At 40.7% G+C, this 15,973-nt stretch overlaps 1 protein-coding gene across 1 annotated transcript; it reads right to left on the reverse strand.

The window, feature by feature from the left end:
• Positions 1–1,357: 1,357 nt before the first annotated feature.
• LOC130744365 (uncharacterized) lies at positions 1,358–15,925 on the reverse strand. The gene is made up of 3 exons (XM_057596557.1): positions 15,199–15,925; positions 14,732–15,112; positions 1,358–2,628 (listed from the first exon to the last, which is right to left on the reverse strand). The coding sequence occupies exons 1-3, from the start codon at positions 15,923–15,925 to the stop codon at positions 1,358–1,360; spliced, it is 2,379 nt and encodes a 792-aa protein (XP_057452540.1).
• Positions 15,926–15,973: the final 48 nt, after the last annotated feature.

The raw sequence follows: 15,973 nt of genomic DNA on the forward strand, positions 1-15,973 counted from the left end.
CCAGAGTGAAACATGAAAGTAAAATTACTTGGAATGGGAGCAATTGAAAATACCAAAAATAACAGACACTTTCAGCAATTGTGTTAGACAGCTACATGAAAATAAAAGAAAATGCATGAGGTAAGTCATAAGTGAGCTGCTTGGGTCAGTCAAGGACGAAACAATAACCTTAATCTTTTATTTTTGAGAACAAAGGATAGCTATTATTAATAGAAGAATCTATGAGATAAAACCAACAGACAAAACCAGTAAAGTATAGTACATGAGATACGGGTTCTAGCACACTTATAAGGATTCTCTAAAAATAGATTCTCATCATACTTAGAAGTTACACTTGAAAATTCACAAACCCCTTGCGCACTGAACATGAGGCATCAACATATGGCAACTTGAGAGAAATTACGCACAACCCACTTGAGAATTCACAACACCCTTGAGCACACTGAACATGAAGCAGCAAAAAATCGCAATTTGACAGAAATTACACACCCCCCACTTGACAATTCACAATACCCTTGAGCACACTGAACATGAAGCACCCAAATATCACAACATGAGAGAAATTACACACACCCCACTTGAGAATTCACAATACCCATGGCCACACTGAACATGAAGCATTTTAAAAACAATAAATTAGCCAAAAACGCTAAAACTAATGTAATTAGGGTTCAAGAAACTAACTTACAATTTGATTTCTGGAAATTTAGGGTAGTTGTCTTACAATCTACTGATTTCATACAGAATAGCTTTACTGCTTCTCAACCTCGAGATGGAATCTCTAGTGCATCTTCTTAGCGTGAGTGGTGGTCTGAATCGGAACAGGGAAAGGGCTTGCTCGCGACCTGGGCAGAATGGAGCAACGGCGTGGTTGCGAACGGCGTGAGAGATGTGAAGATGAGAAGCTGATTGTGTTTTAGAAGGGCAACATCGTAATTAGGTTTGATTCATAGACCTAATCTGGTTTTTTTGGTCAAATAAAAATGTTTAATTGATAAGAGGATGGGCCTAGCCCAATAAGTTAAAATCTCAAACCAAATTTCAATCAATCAAAAAAAGCTTTTGTAAAAATGTGGGGTGTGACTAAGACTAAGGGTTTGACAAAAAAAAATACAAAGATGAAGGAAATAACTATCTCTTTTCTTAAACAAATAAACAATTGAACACTAACATTTTTTTTACACGTAAAAACTGAATAGGGGGACCGAGATGTCTAAAAGGAAGACAATATTTTTTGGCTATGATGTTTCACTAAAAAGATTTTAAATCCAAGATGCAATAGTTTAGTAAACAAAAGCAACAAATTATAATGTAACGTCTAATAACAAACTTACAAACATAATGATAAGTAATTCTATTATACATATATTTTCTGAAATATCTCTTTGTACGCAATATTTTTTGTTAGATTCCGTGCAGCATGGTCTTCACTACATATCAAAATCTTCAACCCATCCATTGATGTCACTCTAGATATGGCAACATACAACTGCCCATGTGAGAAAACATGTTTAGGTAGGTAAATACCAACATGTGAAAGCGTTTGACCTTGGCTCTTGTTTATTGTCATAGCAAATGATACGATGAATGGAAATTGCCTCCGCTGAAACTTCACTGGCATTGATTCATTGGATGGCATTAGACTCATTCTGGGAATATAAACTTTATGACCAATATGTGTACCTGTGATTACAATAGCACCAACAATGTTGTCACCGAGATCTTTTATTATCAATCTTGTTCCATTGCACAGACCGGATGATATGTCTAAGTTTCGGATGAGCATAACAGGAGCTTCTTTTTTAAGAACTAATCTGTGATCAGGCATTCCAGAGCATCGAATACCATTCAAAAACTCAGTAGTCAACCAATCAGCCTCTATTCCAATAGAATCATCAACCTTCCATATTGTGTCACAACTTAGATAGATCCTTTCAGCTCCAGGATAATGAAAAAGCATGTGTTTATTGACAGAGTCTACAGCATCTAATGTAGGAGCTAGTATTGCCTTGTCCTTATAATATTCAGCTGACGATGGATTCTCACTTAGATTAGGATAGATAGACTGGACAACATCAGCAATAGGATCGGTAGATTGATGGATCAAGAATTTTTCCGGTATTGTTATGTTCGCCTCACCATCTACATGATCTCCTAAATTTCCATCACCAATATCAAGTACCCATTTAGCAAATTGTCTAAGCTCTTCAATTTTAGGATCTGTTGAATTGCTGAGCAATCTCATATTCTGATTAAGTGTCAAAACCTTGCAAGATCCCCACAAACGGGATGAATTAATCGTTGCCATAACTACATCAGCTCTGCTCGCTTTAGGAATCACTGGAAGAATTTGCCTAAAATCTCCTCCAAGAACAACAACTTTACCACCAAATGGTTTGTCACCATTACCATTTACATCAGACTTCATTAGATCCCTCATGGTCCTATCTAGTGCTTCAAATGCATATTTACTAACCATCGGAGCTTCATCCCATATAATAAGGCTAGTAGATTGCAACAACTCCGCCTTAGCAGTACCAAGCATTACGCCGCAACATGAGTCCTCGTCCAAGTTCAGTGGGATTGAAAAAAGAGAATGAGCTGTACGACCACCAGGTAATAGGAGTGCTGCAATGCCACTGGATGCAACATTTGTAAGATCAAGTTTTGATCTAGTAGTACAACTCTATGTTTTGATGATTACAAGTTAACCTTTTGATATGAACAATTGTGGTACTCTAACGTGTTTTTCTGAGTGTGCTATTTGCAGGTTCTGACCTCAACTCAATCTCACACGAATCAGAAGCACTGTGTATAAAGAGTGACCCAAGCAACGCTTTCGCATTCACCATGTTCAGTATGAACAGTGGAAAAGCTTCAGAAGTTCTGAAGTTATACAAACTCTGATGTGGACTCAGTCACTAGAAGTTCTGAAGATCCAGAAAGTCTGATAACCAAGAAACACTGAAGGCTCAGATGTTCTGATGGTGTAGAAGACTCTGAAGATCCAGAAGCTAAATAGTGGAAACTCTGAAGTCCAGAAGCAAGAAACTCTGAAGGCCATGTTCTTCCCTCTGAGTTCAGAATCAGAAGATACAATGGTCAGAGGATCTGTGCTTTCCCTCTGACTCTGATCAACCGGCTTCACAAGTTCCAATATGAAGCATTCCCCTGATCAGAAGTCTCCTAGGTTTAAAGGTCGCGTCGCTATCCAAGTACAAAAGCTACTGTACCTTCCTGACGACCTACCTAACGTTCTCAGCCACAGCAGAAGCTGGATTTTCCAGAACTGCCCTCCAACGGTAGCATTTCCCATGCATCGCTCAACCCTAATCCTTGGAGTATATAAAGAGGCTGAAGACTGAAAGAAACGGCTAGAAGCATTCACATACGCAAGACATATTAAAAATCTTCTAAGTTTTCTTTCATCTGAAATTCATTGAGTTTACTATTAGCTTTTTAGAAGCAAATCTCTTGTAAACAATTCTTTGATAAACAGTTTGTTTAGTTCCTTTAGGAGATCAAGGTTGATCGGATCCTAGAGAAGACTAAGAGAGTGAATCTTAGTGTGAGCTAAGTCAGTGTAATTGTTAGTCACTTGTAGGTTTCAAGTGCAGTTGTAACTCTTACCTGATTAGTGGATTGCCTTCATTCTAAGAAGGAAGAAATCACCTTAACGGGTGGACTGGAGTAGCTTGAGTGATTTATCAAGTGAACCAGGATAAAATCCTTGTGTGATTTTCTATCTCTTATCTTTAGCACTTAAGTTCTCGAAAGATTTGTCAAAATCTTTAAGGTGGAAGTTTTATACTGAAAACGTTATTCAAACCCCCCCTTTCTACCGTTTTTCATACCTTCAATTGGTATCAGAGCGCAAGTTCTGATTACCACACCTAACAGTGTTCAGTGATCCGGGCCGGTGTGAAAAACAATGGCTGCCACCACCAGTGAAACTCAAAGAGATGGTTACAATGCAAAGCCTCCTATGTTCGACGGTCAAAGGTTCGAATATTGGAAAGATAGACTGGAAAGTTTCTTTCTGGGTTTCGATGCAGATCTCTGGGATATTATTGTGGATGGCTACGACCGTCCAGTTGATGCAGATGGCAAGAAGATCCCAAGGTCAGAGATGACTGCAGATCAAAAGAAGCTGTACTCACAACATCACAAAGCAAGAGCAATTCTTCTAAGTGCTATTTCCTATGAAGAGTACCAGAAGATTACAGATCGTGAGTTTGCAAAAGGCATTTTCGAATCTCTGAAGATGTCTCATGAAGGAAACAAGAAAGTCAAAGAATCAAAGGCATTGTCTTTGATCCAAAAGTATGAATCCTTCATCATGGAGCCAAATGAGCCCATTGAAGAAATGTTCTCCAGATTTCAGTTGCTTGTAGCTGGCATACGACCTCTCAACAAGAGCTACACAACAAAAGATCATGTCATAAGGGTCATCAGGTGTCTTCCTGAAAGTTGGATGCCTTTAGTGACTTCAATAGAGCTCACGAGAGACGTTGAGAATATGAGTTTAGAAGAACTCATCAGCATTTTGAAATGCCATGAGCTGAAGCGCTCAGAGATGCAAGATCTGAGGAAAAAGTCCATAGCCTTGAAATCCAAATCTGAAAAGGCTAAGGTTGAGAAGTCAAAAGCTCTTCAAGCTGAAGAAGAGGAATCTGAAGAAGCATCAGAAGATTCTGATGAAGATGAGCTGACTCTGATCTCCAAGAGACTCAATCGCATCTGGAAGCACAGGCAGAGCAAATACAAAGGCTCTGGAAAGGCAAGAGGAAAGTCTGAATCCTCAGGTCAGAAGAAGTCCTCACTTAAGGAAGTCACATGCTTTGAGTGCAAAGAATCAGGGCACTACAAAAGTGACTGTCCAAAATTGAAGAAGGACAAGAAGCCAAAGAAGCACTTCAAGACGAAGAAGAGTCTGATGGTGACATTTGATGAATCAGAGTCAGAGGATGTTGACTCTGATGGTGAAGTCCAAGGACTCATGGCTATTGTCAAAGACAAAGGAGCAGAGTCAAAGGAAGCTGTTGACTCTGACTCAGAATCAGAAGGAGATCCTAACTCAGACGATGAAAATGAGGTATTCGCTTCTTTCTCTACCTCTGAACTGAAACATGCATTGTCTGATATCATGGATAAGTATAACTCCTTATTGTCTAAGCATAAGAAGCTGAAAAAGAACTTATCTGCTGTTTCCAAAACTCCTTCTGAACATGAGAAAATTATTTCTGATTTGAAAAATGATAATCATGCTTTGATCAATTCTAACTCTGTGCTTAAGAACCAGATTGCTAAGTTAGAAGAAATTGTTGCCTGTGATGCCTCTGATTGTAGAAATGAATCTAAGTATGAAAAGTCTTTTCAAAGATTCCTAGCTAAAAGCGTGGATAGAAGCTTAATGGCTTCAAGGATCTATGGAGCAGAAATGGAATGCATGGCATTGGCTATTCTAAACCAATTAGAAATGAGCCCTCTGTGTCTAAAGCTAAATCCTTATATGAATGCTTTGTTCCCTCTGGTACCATATTGCCTGATCCTGTACCTGCTAAAGTTGCTAAAAACCCTCTTAAAAAGGGATCCTTCTCTATGACTAAATATCATGCAAATATTCCTTTAAAATATCATGTTGAGACACCCAAGGTGATCAGAACCTCTGGGGTAACTAACAAGAGAGGACCCGGAAAGTGGGTACCTAAGGACAAGATTATCTATGTTGCAGATATCCTTGATAGCTCCACTGAAACACCAATCATGGTATCTGGACAGTGGATGCTCGCGTCACATGACGGGAGAAAGGCGTATGTTCCGAGAGCTGAAACTTAAGCCTGGAGGTGAAGTTGGCTTTGGAGGAAATGAAAAGGGTAAAATTGTTGGTACTGGCACTATTTGTGTAGATAGTAGTCCATGCATTGATAATGTGTTATTGGTAGACGGCTTAACACATAACTTATTGTCTATAAGTCAATTAGCTGACAAGGGTTATGATGTTATATTCAATCAAAAGTCCTGCCGGGCTGTAAGTCAGATCGATGGCTCTGTTCTGTTTAACAGCAAGAGGAAGAACAACATCTATAAGATCAGATTATCTGAGTTGGAGGCTCAGAATGTGAAGTGCCTTCTGTCTGTTAATGAAGAGCAGTGGGTATGGCATAGACGGTTAGGGCATGCCAGTATGAGAAAGATTTCTCAGCTGAGCAAGCTAAACCTTGTCAGGGGCTTACCCAATCTGAAGTTCGCTTCAGACGCTCTTTGTGAAGCATGTCAGAAAGGCAAATTCACAAAAGTCCCTTTCAAGGCAAAGAATGTTGTCTCAACCTCAAGGCCGTTGGAACTTCTGCATATCGACCTTTTTGGACCAGTGAAAACTGAGTCTATAGGTGGCAAGAGATATGGGATGGTTATCGTTGATGACTATAGCCGCTGGACATGGGTAAAGTTTCTAACCCGCAAGGATGAGTCTCATGCTGTGTTCTCTACCTTCATTGCTCAAGTGCAAAACGAGAAGGCTTGTAGGATTGTGCGTGTCAGAAGTGACCATGGTGGAGAGTTTGAGAATGACAAGTTTGAGAGTCTGTTTGATTCCTATGGAATTGCACATGATTTCTCTTGTCCCAGAACTCCTCAACAAAATGGTGTTGTTGAGAGGAAGAACAGAACTCTTCAGGAGATGGCTAGAACCATGCTCCAAGAAACTGGCATGGCTAAGCACTTTTGGGCAGAGGCAGTAAATACAGCATGTTACATTCAGAACAGAATCTCTGTGAGACCAATTCTGAATAAGACTCCTTATGAATTGTGGAAGAACATAAAACCCAACATTTCTTATTTTCATCCTTTTGGCTGTGTTTGTTATGTTCTCAATACTAAGGATAGATTGCATAAATTTGATGCTAAGTCTTCTAAGTGTCTATTACTCGGTTACTCTGAGAGATCTAAAGGTTTTCGATTTTATAATACTGATGCTAAGACTATTGAAGAATCTATTCATGTTAGATTTGATGATAAGCTTGACTCTGACCAGTCAAAGCTAGTTGAAAAGTTTGCAGATTTAAGCATTAATGTTTCTGACAAAGGCAAAGCTCCAGAGGAAGATGAGCCAGAGGAAGATGAACCAGAGGAAGAAGCTGGTCCCTCTAACTCACAAACTCTGAAGAAGAGCAGAATCACTGCAGCTCACCCTAAGGAATTGATTCTGGGCAACAAAGACGAACCAGTCAGAACCAGATCTGCCTTCAGACCCTCTGAAGAGACCTTGCTCAGTCTGAAAGGATTGGTGTCCTTAATTGAACCCAAGTCCATAGATGTTCAGGACAAGGATTGGATTCTGGCCATGGAAGAAGAACTGAATCAATTTTCCAAGAACGATGTTTGGAGCTTAGTGAAGAAGCCTGAGAGTGTCCATGTTATTGGAACGAAGTGGGTATTCAGAAACAAGCTGAATGAGAAAGGAGATGTAGTCAGAAACAAGGCAAGGCTAGTTGCTCAAGGCTACAGCCAGCAGGAAGGAATAGACTACACTGAAACATTTGCTCCAGTAGCAAGACTGGAGGCAATCAGACTGTTGATCTCTTTCTCAGTGAATCACAACATAGTTCTACATCAGATGGACGTAAAGAGTGCCTTCCTAAATGGTTATACCTCAGAGGAAGTCTATGTTCATCAACCCCCAGGTTTTGAAGATGAGAAGAAGCCAGACCATGTGTTCAAATTGAAGAAGTCACTCTATGGTCTGAAGCAAGCTCCCAGAGCATGGTATGAGAGACTTAGCTCATTCCTTCTGGAGAATGAGTTTGTAAGGGGTAAAGTAGATACAACTCTTTTTTGCAAGACTTATAAAGATGATATCTTAATTGTGCAAATTTATGTTGATGATATTATATTTGGTTCTGCTAATCAATCTCTATGCAAAGAATTTTCTGAGATGATGCAGGCTGAATTTGAGATGAGTATGATGGGAGAATTAAAGTACTTTCTGGGAATACAAGTTGATCAAACACCAGAAGGAACATATATCCATCAGAGCAAGTACACTAAAGAACTTCTGAAGAAGTTCAATATGCTGGAATCTACAGTGGCCAAGACTCCAATGCATCCTACATGCATTCTGGAGAAAGAAGATAAAAGTGGTAAAGTATGTCAAAAGCTCTATCGTGGCATGATAGGTTCACTTCTATACTTAACTGCATCTAGGCCAGATATACTATTTAGTGTTCACTTATGTGCTCGTTTCCAATCAGATCCAAGGGAAACCCACTTAACTGCTGTTAAGAGGATCCTAAGGTATCTGAAAGGCACCACTAACCTTGGCTTGATGTATAAGAAAACATCAGAGTATAAGCTTTCAGGTTACTGTGATGCTGATTATGCTGGAGATAGAACAGAGAGAAAAAGTACTTCTGGAAATTGTCAATTTCTGGGAAGCAATCTAGTCTCATGGGCAAGCAAGAGGCAATCAACCATTGCACTATCAACTGCAGAGGCAGAATATATCTCAGCAGCAATATGCAGCACTCAGATGCTCTGGATGAAACATCAGCTGGAGGATTATCAGATCCTTGAGAGCAATATCCCAATCTATTGTGATAACACTGCTGCAATCTCATTGAGTAAGAATCCTATCTTGCATTCAAGGGCAAAGCACATTGAGGTAAAGTATCACTTTATTAGAGATTATGTACAGAAGGGCGTACTTCTTCTGAAGTTTGTTGATACTGACCATCAATGGGCAGATATCTTTACAAAGCCCTTATCAGAAGATAGATTTAATTTTATTCTGAAAAATCTAAACATGGACTTTTGTCCAGAGTGAAGATGGATCAGAACCTCTGACTATGATACTTCTTGATCAGAAGATGTCTAGTCCAGAAGGTAACTCAATCAGAGTGTGTGTACCCTCTGGTACTGACTCTGAAGCTGAGACAACAACACGTGTGTCAGTATTTCTGATGCATAGTTCCTTGTGCCCGTGTGACAGTCTGTTATGATTGCGTGTAGATGTGCTTCTCTCCTGTGTGTGATTTGTGTATTTTACTGTTACTATCTATCTTTAATTTTCAACCGTTGATCTTAAAGTGCTTTTTGAATCAACAACGGTTATCTGATAAAACCCACTATACACACACGATCTCGTTCACTTCCGGTTTTTACTCTCGCTCTCTCTGCTTTTCAAAACCGCCTTTTCTCGATTTCTCTCTCGATCTCTCTTCATCTTTCAACCTTCATCTTCTACCTCAAACCTTCAACCGCTTCAAAAAAAAAATGGTGAGACAAACCAGAAGAGCTACTGCAGATGCACCTCAGTTCCCTCACATGGTAGTTGGTCTAGCAACGGGTCAAAGGGGCCCTGAGAATCCGACACAAGATCAAGGTCAAGCTCAAGAGCAGATTGTTCCAATTGCAGAACGGGGCTGTGCCGTTCACTGCGTATATCCTCCTGAGGAACTCCAAGTCCTGGCAGAATGGAGATTCAACCTCGACAACCTGGCTACAAATGGGTATGATCTTCGTCCCGAAGTCCAAGCTCAAGGTTGGGGAAATTACTTCAATAGACTTCGAGGACCGGTGTATGATAGATTGGTCAAGGAATTCTGGAAGCACGCCGACTGCGATGATACTCAGGTGGTATCTCATATTCTTGGAAGAAAGATCATCATCACGGAGAAGTCCTTCGTGAACTTGTTGGGTGCAGACACTGCTTATGGGTATCGTTTCCAACTGACGGAATCGAAGCTGAAACCCAGCACCAAGGATATAATCAACCAGGCCCTGTACACCACTTACAAACCGGGCAAGACGAGTTACAAGGTGATGGACCTTCATCCCAAACTCAGGATCTGGCACAAGATCCTGCTCCACTGCATAAACCAGAGACCGAAGGGCAGTTCTCCAGACTACATCAACTTCAACCAGAAGGTGATGTTGTTCTTCATCCAAGATCAGAAGAAGATCTGCCTTCCCTACTTCCTGTTCTCCTACTTGAAGGAATGCATTCGGAAGTCTCGCACCACTGCCTCCATCAAGTCAGCAATCAAATATATTCCCTTTGGGAGACTGCTCTCAGACTTTCTGATTGAAAGCAACCTGGTGCAAGATCTGGTCAATGCTGGATGTGTAGAGGATCTGAGCACCATGGTCAGTGATGTCTTCACTGCAAACTCTCTGAAGAAGATGGGTTTGGTCCAGAAGAAGATTGCTCCTGCTCATGAAGACACATCTTCTGAGATCAGAAGCAGAAGGATGCCTCTGAATGACTACCCTCTGTGGACACAGGCAGACAATCCTGACGCCATCAGGTGCTATGTTGAAGACCTAAGGGCTCAAGGATTCGAAATTGATCTTGATGATTTCGTCAGCAGACTGCCGCCAGCTCCAGAGTTTCCTTCTCCTCCCAAGAAGAAAGCTCAGAGGAAGATGATAATGGACGAATCTTCTGAGGAATCCGATGTCCCTCTGGTCCAAAAGAAGAAGAGAAAGCCTGATGATGGTGATGATAGTGATAATGAGGATGGTCCTCCTAAGAAGAAGAAGAAGCAGGTCAGAATCGTGGTGAAGCCTACTCGGGTGGAACCAGCTGCTGAAGTGGTCAGAAGGACTGAACCTCCTGCCAGAGTGACTCGATCATCAGCACATTCAAGTAAGCCTGCACTTGCTTCTGATGATGATTTGAATTTATTTGATGCACTCCCTATATCTGCCATGCTCAAACACTCCTCAAATCCCCTCACTCCTCTTCCTGAATCCCAACCGGCTGCTCAAACCACCTCCCCACCACTTTCCCCAAGATCTTCTTTCTTTCAACCTTCCCCTACTGAAGCACCTCTCTAGAATTTGCTTCAGAACCAACCCTCTAGGTCAGAAGAACCAACCTCTCTCATTACCATCCCGTACGACCCATTATCTTCTGAACCCATCATCCATGGACAACCAGAGCCCAACCAAACAGAACCACAACCCAGAACGTCTGATCACTCTGTTCCCAGAGCATCAGCACGTCCTGCTGCCAGAACCACGGATACAGATTCTTCCACAGCCTATACACCCGTATCCTTCCCAACCAATGTTGCTGATTCTTCTCCCTCCAATAACTCTGAATCCATTAGAAAATTCATGGAGGTTAGAAAAGAAAATGTGTCTACCTTAGAAGAGTATTACCTCACTTGTCCAAGCCCTAGGAGATATCCTGGCCCTAGACCTGAACGTCTAGTTGACCCAGATGAACCTATCTTGGCCAATCCTTTACAAGAGGCAGACCCTTTGGCTCAACAAGCTCACCCTGTCCCTGACCAACAAGAGCCTATTCAACCAGAACCTGAACCCGAACAATCAGTGTCTAACCAATCCTCGGTTAGATCACCCCATCCTCTGGCTGAAACTTCAGACCCTCACCTTGGAACCTCTGAACCCAATACTCAAATGCTTAACATTGGTTCTCCACAAGGTGCCTCTGAAGCTCATAGCAGCAATCACCCAGCCTCTCCTGAAACCAACCTCTCCATAATTCCCTATACTCACCTTCAACCCACATCTCTCTCTGAGTGCATCAATATTTTCTATCATGAAGCCTCTTTGAGGCTCCGCAATGTGCACGGTCAGACTGACCTCAGTGAGAATGCTGAACGTGTGGCTGATGAGTGGAACAATCTGGGCACTTGGCTAGTGGCTCAAGTTCCAATTATGATGCAGCTCCTGCATGTAGAGGGAAGTCAGAGCATTGCGGCTGCAAAGCAAAGGTTTGCTCGAAGGGTGGCTCTTCATGAACAAGAACAGAGAAATAAGCTTCTTGAAGCTATTGAAGAAGCCAAGAGAAAGAAAGCTCAAGCAGAAGAAGCTGCACGTCAAGCAGCAGCTCAAGCTGAACAAGCCAGACTAGAGGCAGAGCGACTTGAAGCTGAGGCTGAAGCTCTTAGATGCCAAGCACTTGCACCAGTAGTGTTTACTCCTGATGCTTCTGCTTCCATTCCCGATCCTCAAGCTGCTCAGAATGTTCCTTCCAGTTCTACTCAGTCAAGCTCATCCAGACTCGACATCATGGAACAGCGTCTTGACATTCATGAATCCATGCTGATTGAGATGAAGCACATGATGATGGAACTTCTGCGACGATCTGATACACCTTAGTTTTTAGGATCTCTTCGTTTTTCTTTCTTTTTCTTTAACGTTGTTTTATTTAAACTCTGTTTCTTTTTATTTATTTATTCTACTTTGTTCCTTTGTGATTATCTATGCATATCTATATATACTTGTGTCACATATGGTTGCAAAAATCTTTTTTATTCATCATATTTTTATGTTTACATCATACATTCTTTCCCTAAAATCTAGAATGGAGGATCCCTCCTCATTCTTCTGCACTCCTGGCGCTGCTCTGACCTATCCTTCTCCAGACGCTCCAGTACATGCTGGATGTTGCTGAGCCTGTCCTTTAGCTCATCCCTCTCCAGAATCTCTTCTGAAGTCTTGAGCTTCTCTTCCAAACTCCTTTTTTCTTCCAGCAGCTTGAGTTCAAGCCGGCTGAGTTCTTGCACCTCCTCCACGAAGGCAAGAAATTCCTTCAGGTCTCTCTCCAACTCTGGACGCAGGTCCTCTTCCAGCAGTGTCCGTGTTAGCTCCGAGATGGTCGCTGTACCCTCTGGATGCCTGATGTTCAGGAACAAGTCCTCCTCAAAGGCCTTCTTCCTCAGCTCTTCTAGTGCTACGATGTATGTTGCCATTTTTTTTCTTTACTGAAAATTGTTCGAGGTGTGAAGCTTACCTTTCTCTCCAACGCTTTATATAGGCTTCACTTTCTCTCTGAAAGTTAATGCTCCTACGGTTTCTCGAGGTTAAGTTCTTGGTAACTGACCCTTCTCTTTACTCACTTGACCGGTGGTAAACGTTCTTCTCTTGCATTAACTCTTCTATTTATTTCGCCTAACTCTGATTCTTGCATCGTTTTCATTTCCTTTAAACTTAGACCTTCTCTAAGGGGGAGTACCTTGTACTTCAAGCTAAGTTTTTCACACCCCAAGCTTTTTGCTTATGACAAAAAGGGGGAGTAAACCCAGTTTTTGATGTGTAAGATGTGTTAGTGTGATTTATTTTTCTTTTGGAGATTTTAAGAGTTCCACCTTCATGACCATAGATGTGTCACTGGGCAAATACAAGGAATACATTTCACTTCTTCTGAAGTGATTATAAGTTGACTCTGATACCCAAGACTCTGATACCTTGTCCATGACTCTGATTACTTATGCGCTCTGATTACTCGATTTTCATCTATGTCATAAGTTTTTCACTCTGAACTCTTATATTATTTAGCTCAGAATCTAGACTTTACTAACGTTTTCATCAAGTATTAGATTCAGGGGGAGCTAAGCTCAGAATCAAGCAGTGACTTGAATTCAGAATGAGCAAGATAAACTATTCACATCAGGATAAGTCTTATTCTATATCTCTAAACTCTGAGTGAATTCAGTTTAATGTTTAAGAATTGTTCATGAAAAATCTTAGTTTTGTCATCATCAAAAAGGGGGAGATTGTAAGATCAAGTTTTGATCTAGTAGTACAACTCTATGTTTTGATGATTACAAGTTAACCTTTTGATATGAACAATTGTGGTACTCTAACGTGTTTTTCTGAGTGTGCTATTTGCAGGTTCTGACCTCAACTCAATCTCACACGAATCAGAAGCACTGTGTATAAAGAGTGACCCAAGCAACGCTTTCGCATTCACCATGTTCAGTATGAACAGTGGAAAAGCTTCAGAAGTTCTGAAGTTATACAAACTCTGATGTGGACTCAGTCACTAGAAGTTCTGAAGATCCAGAAAGTCTGATAACCAAGAAACACTGAAGGCTCAGATGTTCTGATGGTGTAGAAGACTCTGAAGATCCAGAAGCTAAATAGTGGAAACTCTGAAGTCCAGAAGCAAGAAACTCTGAAGGCCATGTTCTTCCCTCTGAGTTCAGAATCAGAAGATACAATGGTCAGAGGATCTGTGCTTTCCCTCTGACTCTGATCAACCGGCTTCACAAGTTCCAATATGAAGCATTCCCCTGATCAGAAGTCTCCTAGGTTTAAAGGTCGCGTCGCTATCCAAGTACAAAAGCTACTGTACCTTCCTGACGACCTACCTAACGTTCTCAGCCACAGCAGAAGCTGGATTTTCCAGAACTGCCCTCCAACGGTAGCATTTCCCATGCATCGCTCAACCCTAATCCTTGGAGTATATAAAGAGGCTGAAGACTGAAAGAAACGGCTAGAAGCATTCACATACGCAAGACATATTAAAAATCTTCTAAGTTTTCTTTCATCTGAAATTCATTGAGTTTACTATTAGCTTTTTAGAAGCAAATCTCTTGTAAACAATTCTTTGATAAACAGTTTGTTTAGTTCCTTTAGGAGATCAAGGTTGATCGGATCCTAGAGAAGACTAAGAGAGTGAATCTTAGTGTGAGCTAAGTCAGTGTAATTGTTAGTCACTTGTAGGTTTCAAGTGCAGTTGTAACTCTTACCTGATTAGTGGATTGCCTTCATTCTAAGAAGGAAGAAATCACCTTAACGGGTGGACTGGAGTAGCTTGAGTGATTTATCAAGTGAACCAGGATAAAATCCTTGTGTGATTTTCTATCTCTTATCTTTAGCACTTAAGTTCTCGAAAGATTTGTCAAAATCTTTAAGGTGGAAGTTTTATACTGAAAACGTTATTCAAACCCCCCCTTTCTACCGTTTTTCATACCTTCAACGTTTAGTACAATCTTCTTCTCAGCACGAAGTTTATAAGTTATGGTTTTCCAAAGAAATGTTTTGCCTGTTCCACCATAACCGTATATAAAGAAGAATCCTCCATTGCTACCATCAACAGATGATATAACCTCTTCATATGCTTTCAATTGTCCTTCATTCAACTTCTGAATACATTTTGAATGTAGTCGTCTCATCTCAACTGTGTCGTAGTTAAGTTCATTGTACATCAATATATTGCCATATTGAAATAGCAATTCTGAATCTACATGCGGCATGCCATTGAAATCTTTCAGCGATCGACCATTAATCAAGAGAAGTTTCTCAATCTCAACTAAACATAACTTTTTAAGTTCTTCCTCACTTATTGTTAAATCTGTGAAATACATAACATTAATAGGTTAACATAGTGCATAAACAATATCAAATACGTACAGATAAAAATATAATTTAAAGAATAACCTGGGGTGTTCAAAAAATTTCTTCTTTCGTATATAATGCCATCCGCAAGAAGCTTCCATGATTTCTCAAACACATTTAGAGGATCCGTCATTGTGTTGGACAATAAGAGCCTTACAAATAAACCTCTCAAGTATGGGCCAGATCCGAGTTGAGCTGTCTCAAGTATGCCATCAACGCATTCGCGATCATCTGTTAAGAGACCTAACGCAGCACACGCTCCTTTGAATGTGTCAAATATTATGTTATTGACAGATCTTATATCTTCAAAGCTGGTACAACCTCTTTGAACATTTAATAATAGTCTCATGTAGTATAATTCTCCAGTACCGGGGGGGACGAAGTTCATTCTTCCAATTGAGTACCCTCTCTTTCTAGGTCTCCATTCCCGCTTAGCACGATCATATATAAATTCTGAAGGGTACTCAATATACTTTAATCCTCTTCCATTCTCATATTTCACGTTTGATTCCATCCACGCTAAAAACATTGTTTTCTTCTTGACATTTCTTTTAAACACATCCTCGATAGCTTCATGATCTTTGAAAATAACTGTTTGTTTCCGTGGTAGGTGGAATCTGAGTTTCTTCACAGGTGGCCATTTGTGGTGGATGTCATACTTAAATAATCTCCAAATTGATTCACACGGTGAGAGATATCTACAATCATAGTATTGTTGAATTTCGTCAACTTGTTCTAGTCCATTAGCAGCTGGTACTCCAGATGACATTGACACAGTAACTCTATCGACTCCTTTGTTTATGTACTTGAAGAGGTA

Source organism: Lotus japonicus, chromosome 3, assembly GCF_012489685.1.
Source record: "Lotus japonicus ecotype B-129 chromosome 3, LjGifu_v1.2".
NCBI classification, from domain to species: domain Eukaryota; kingdom Viridiplantae; phylum Streptophyta; class Magnoliopsida; order Fabales; family Fabaceae; genus Lotus; species Lotus japonicus.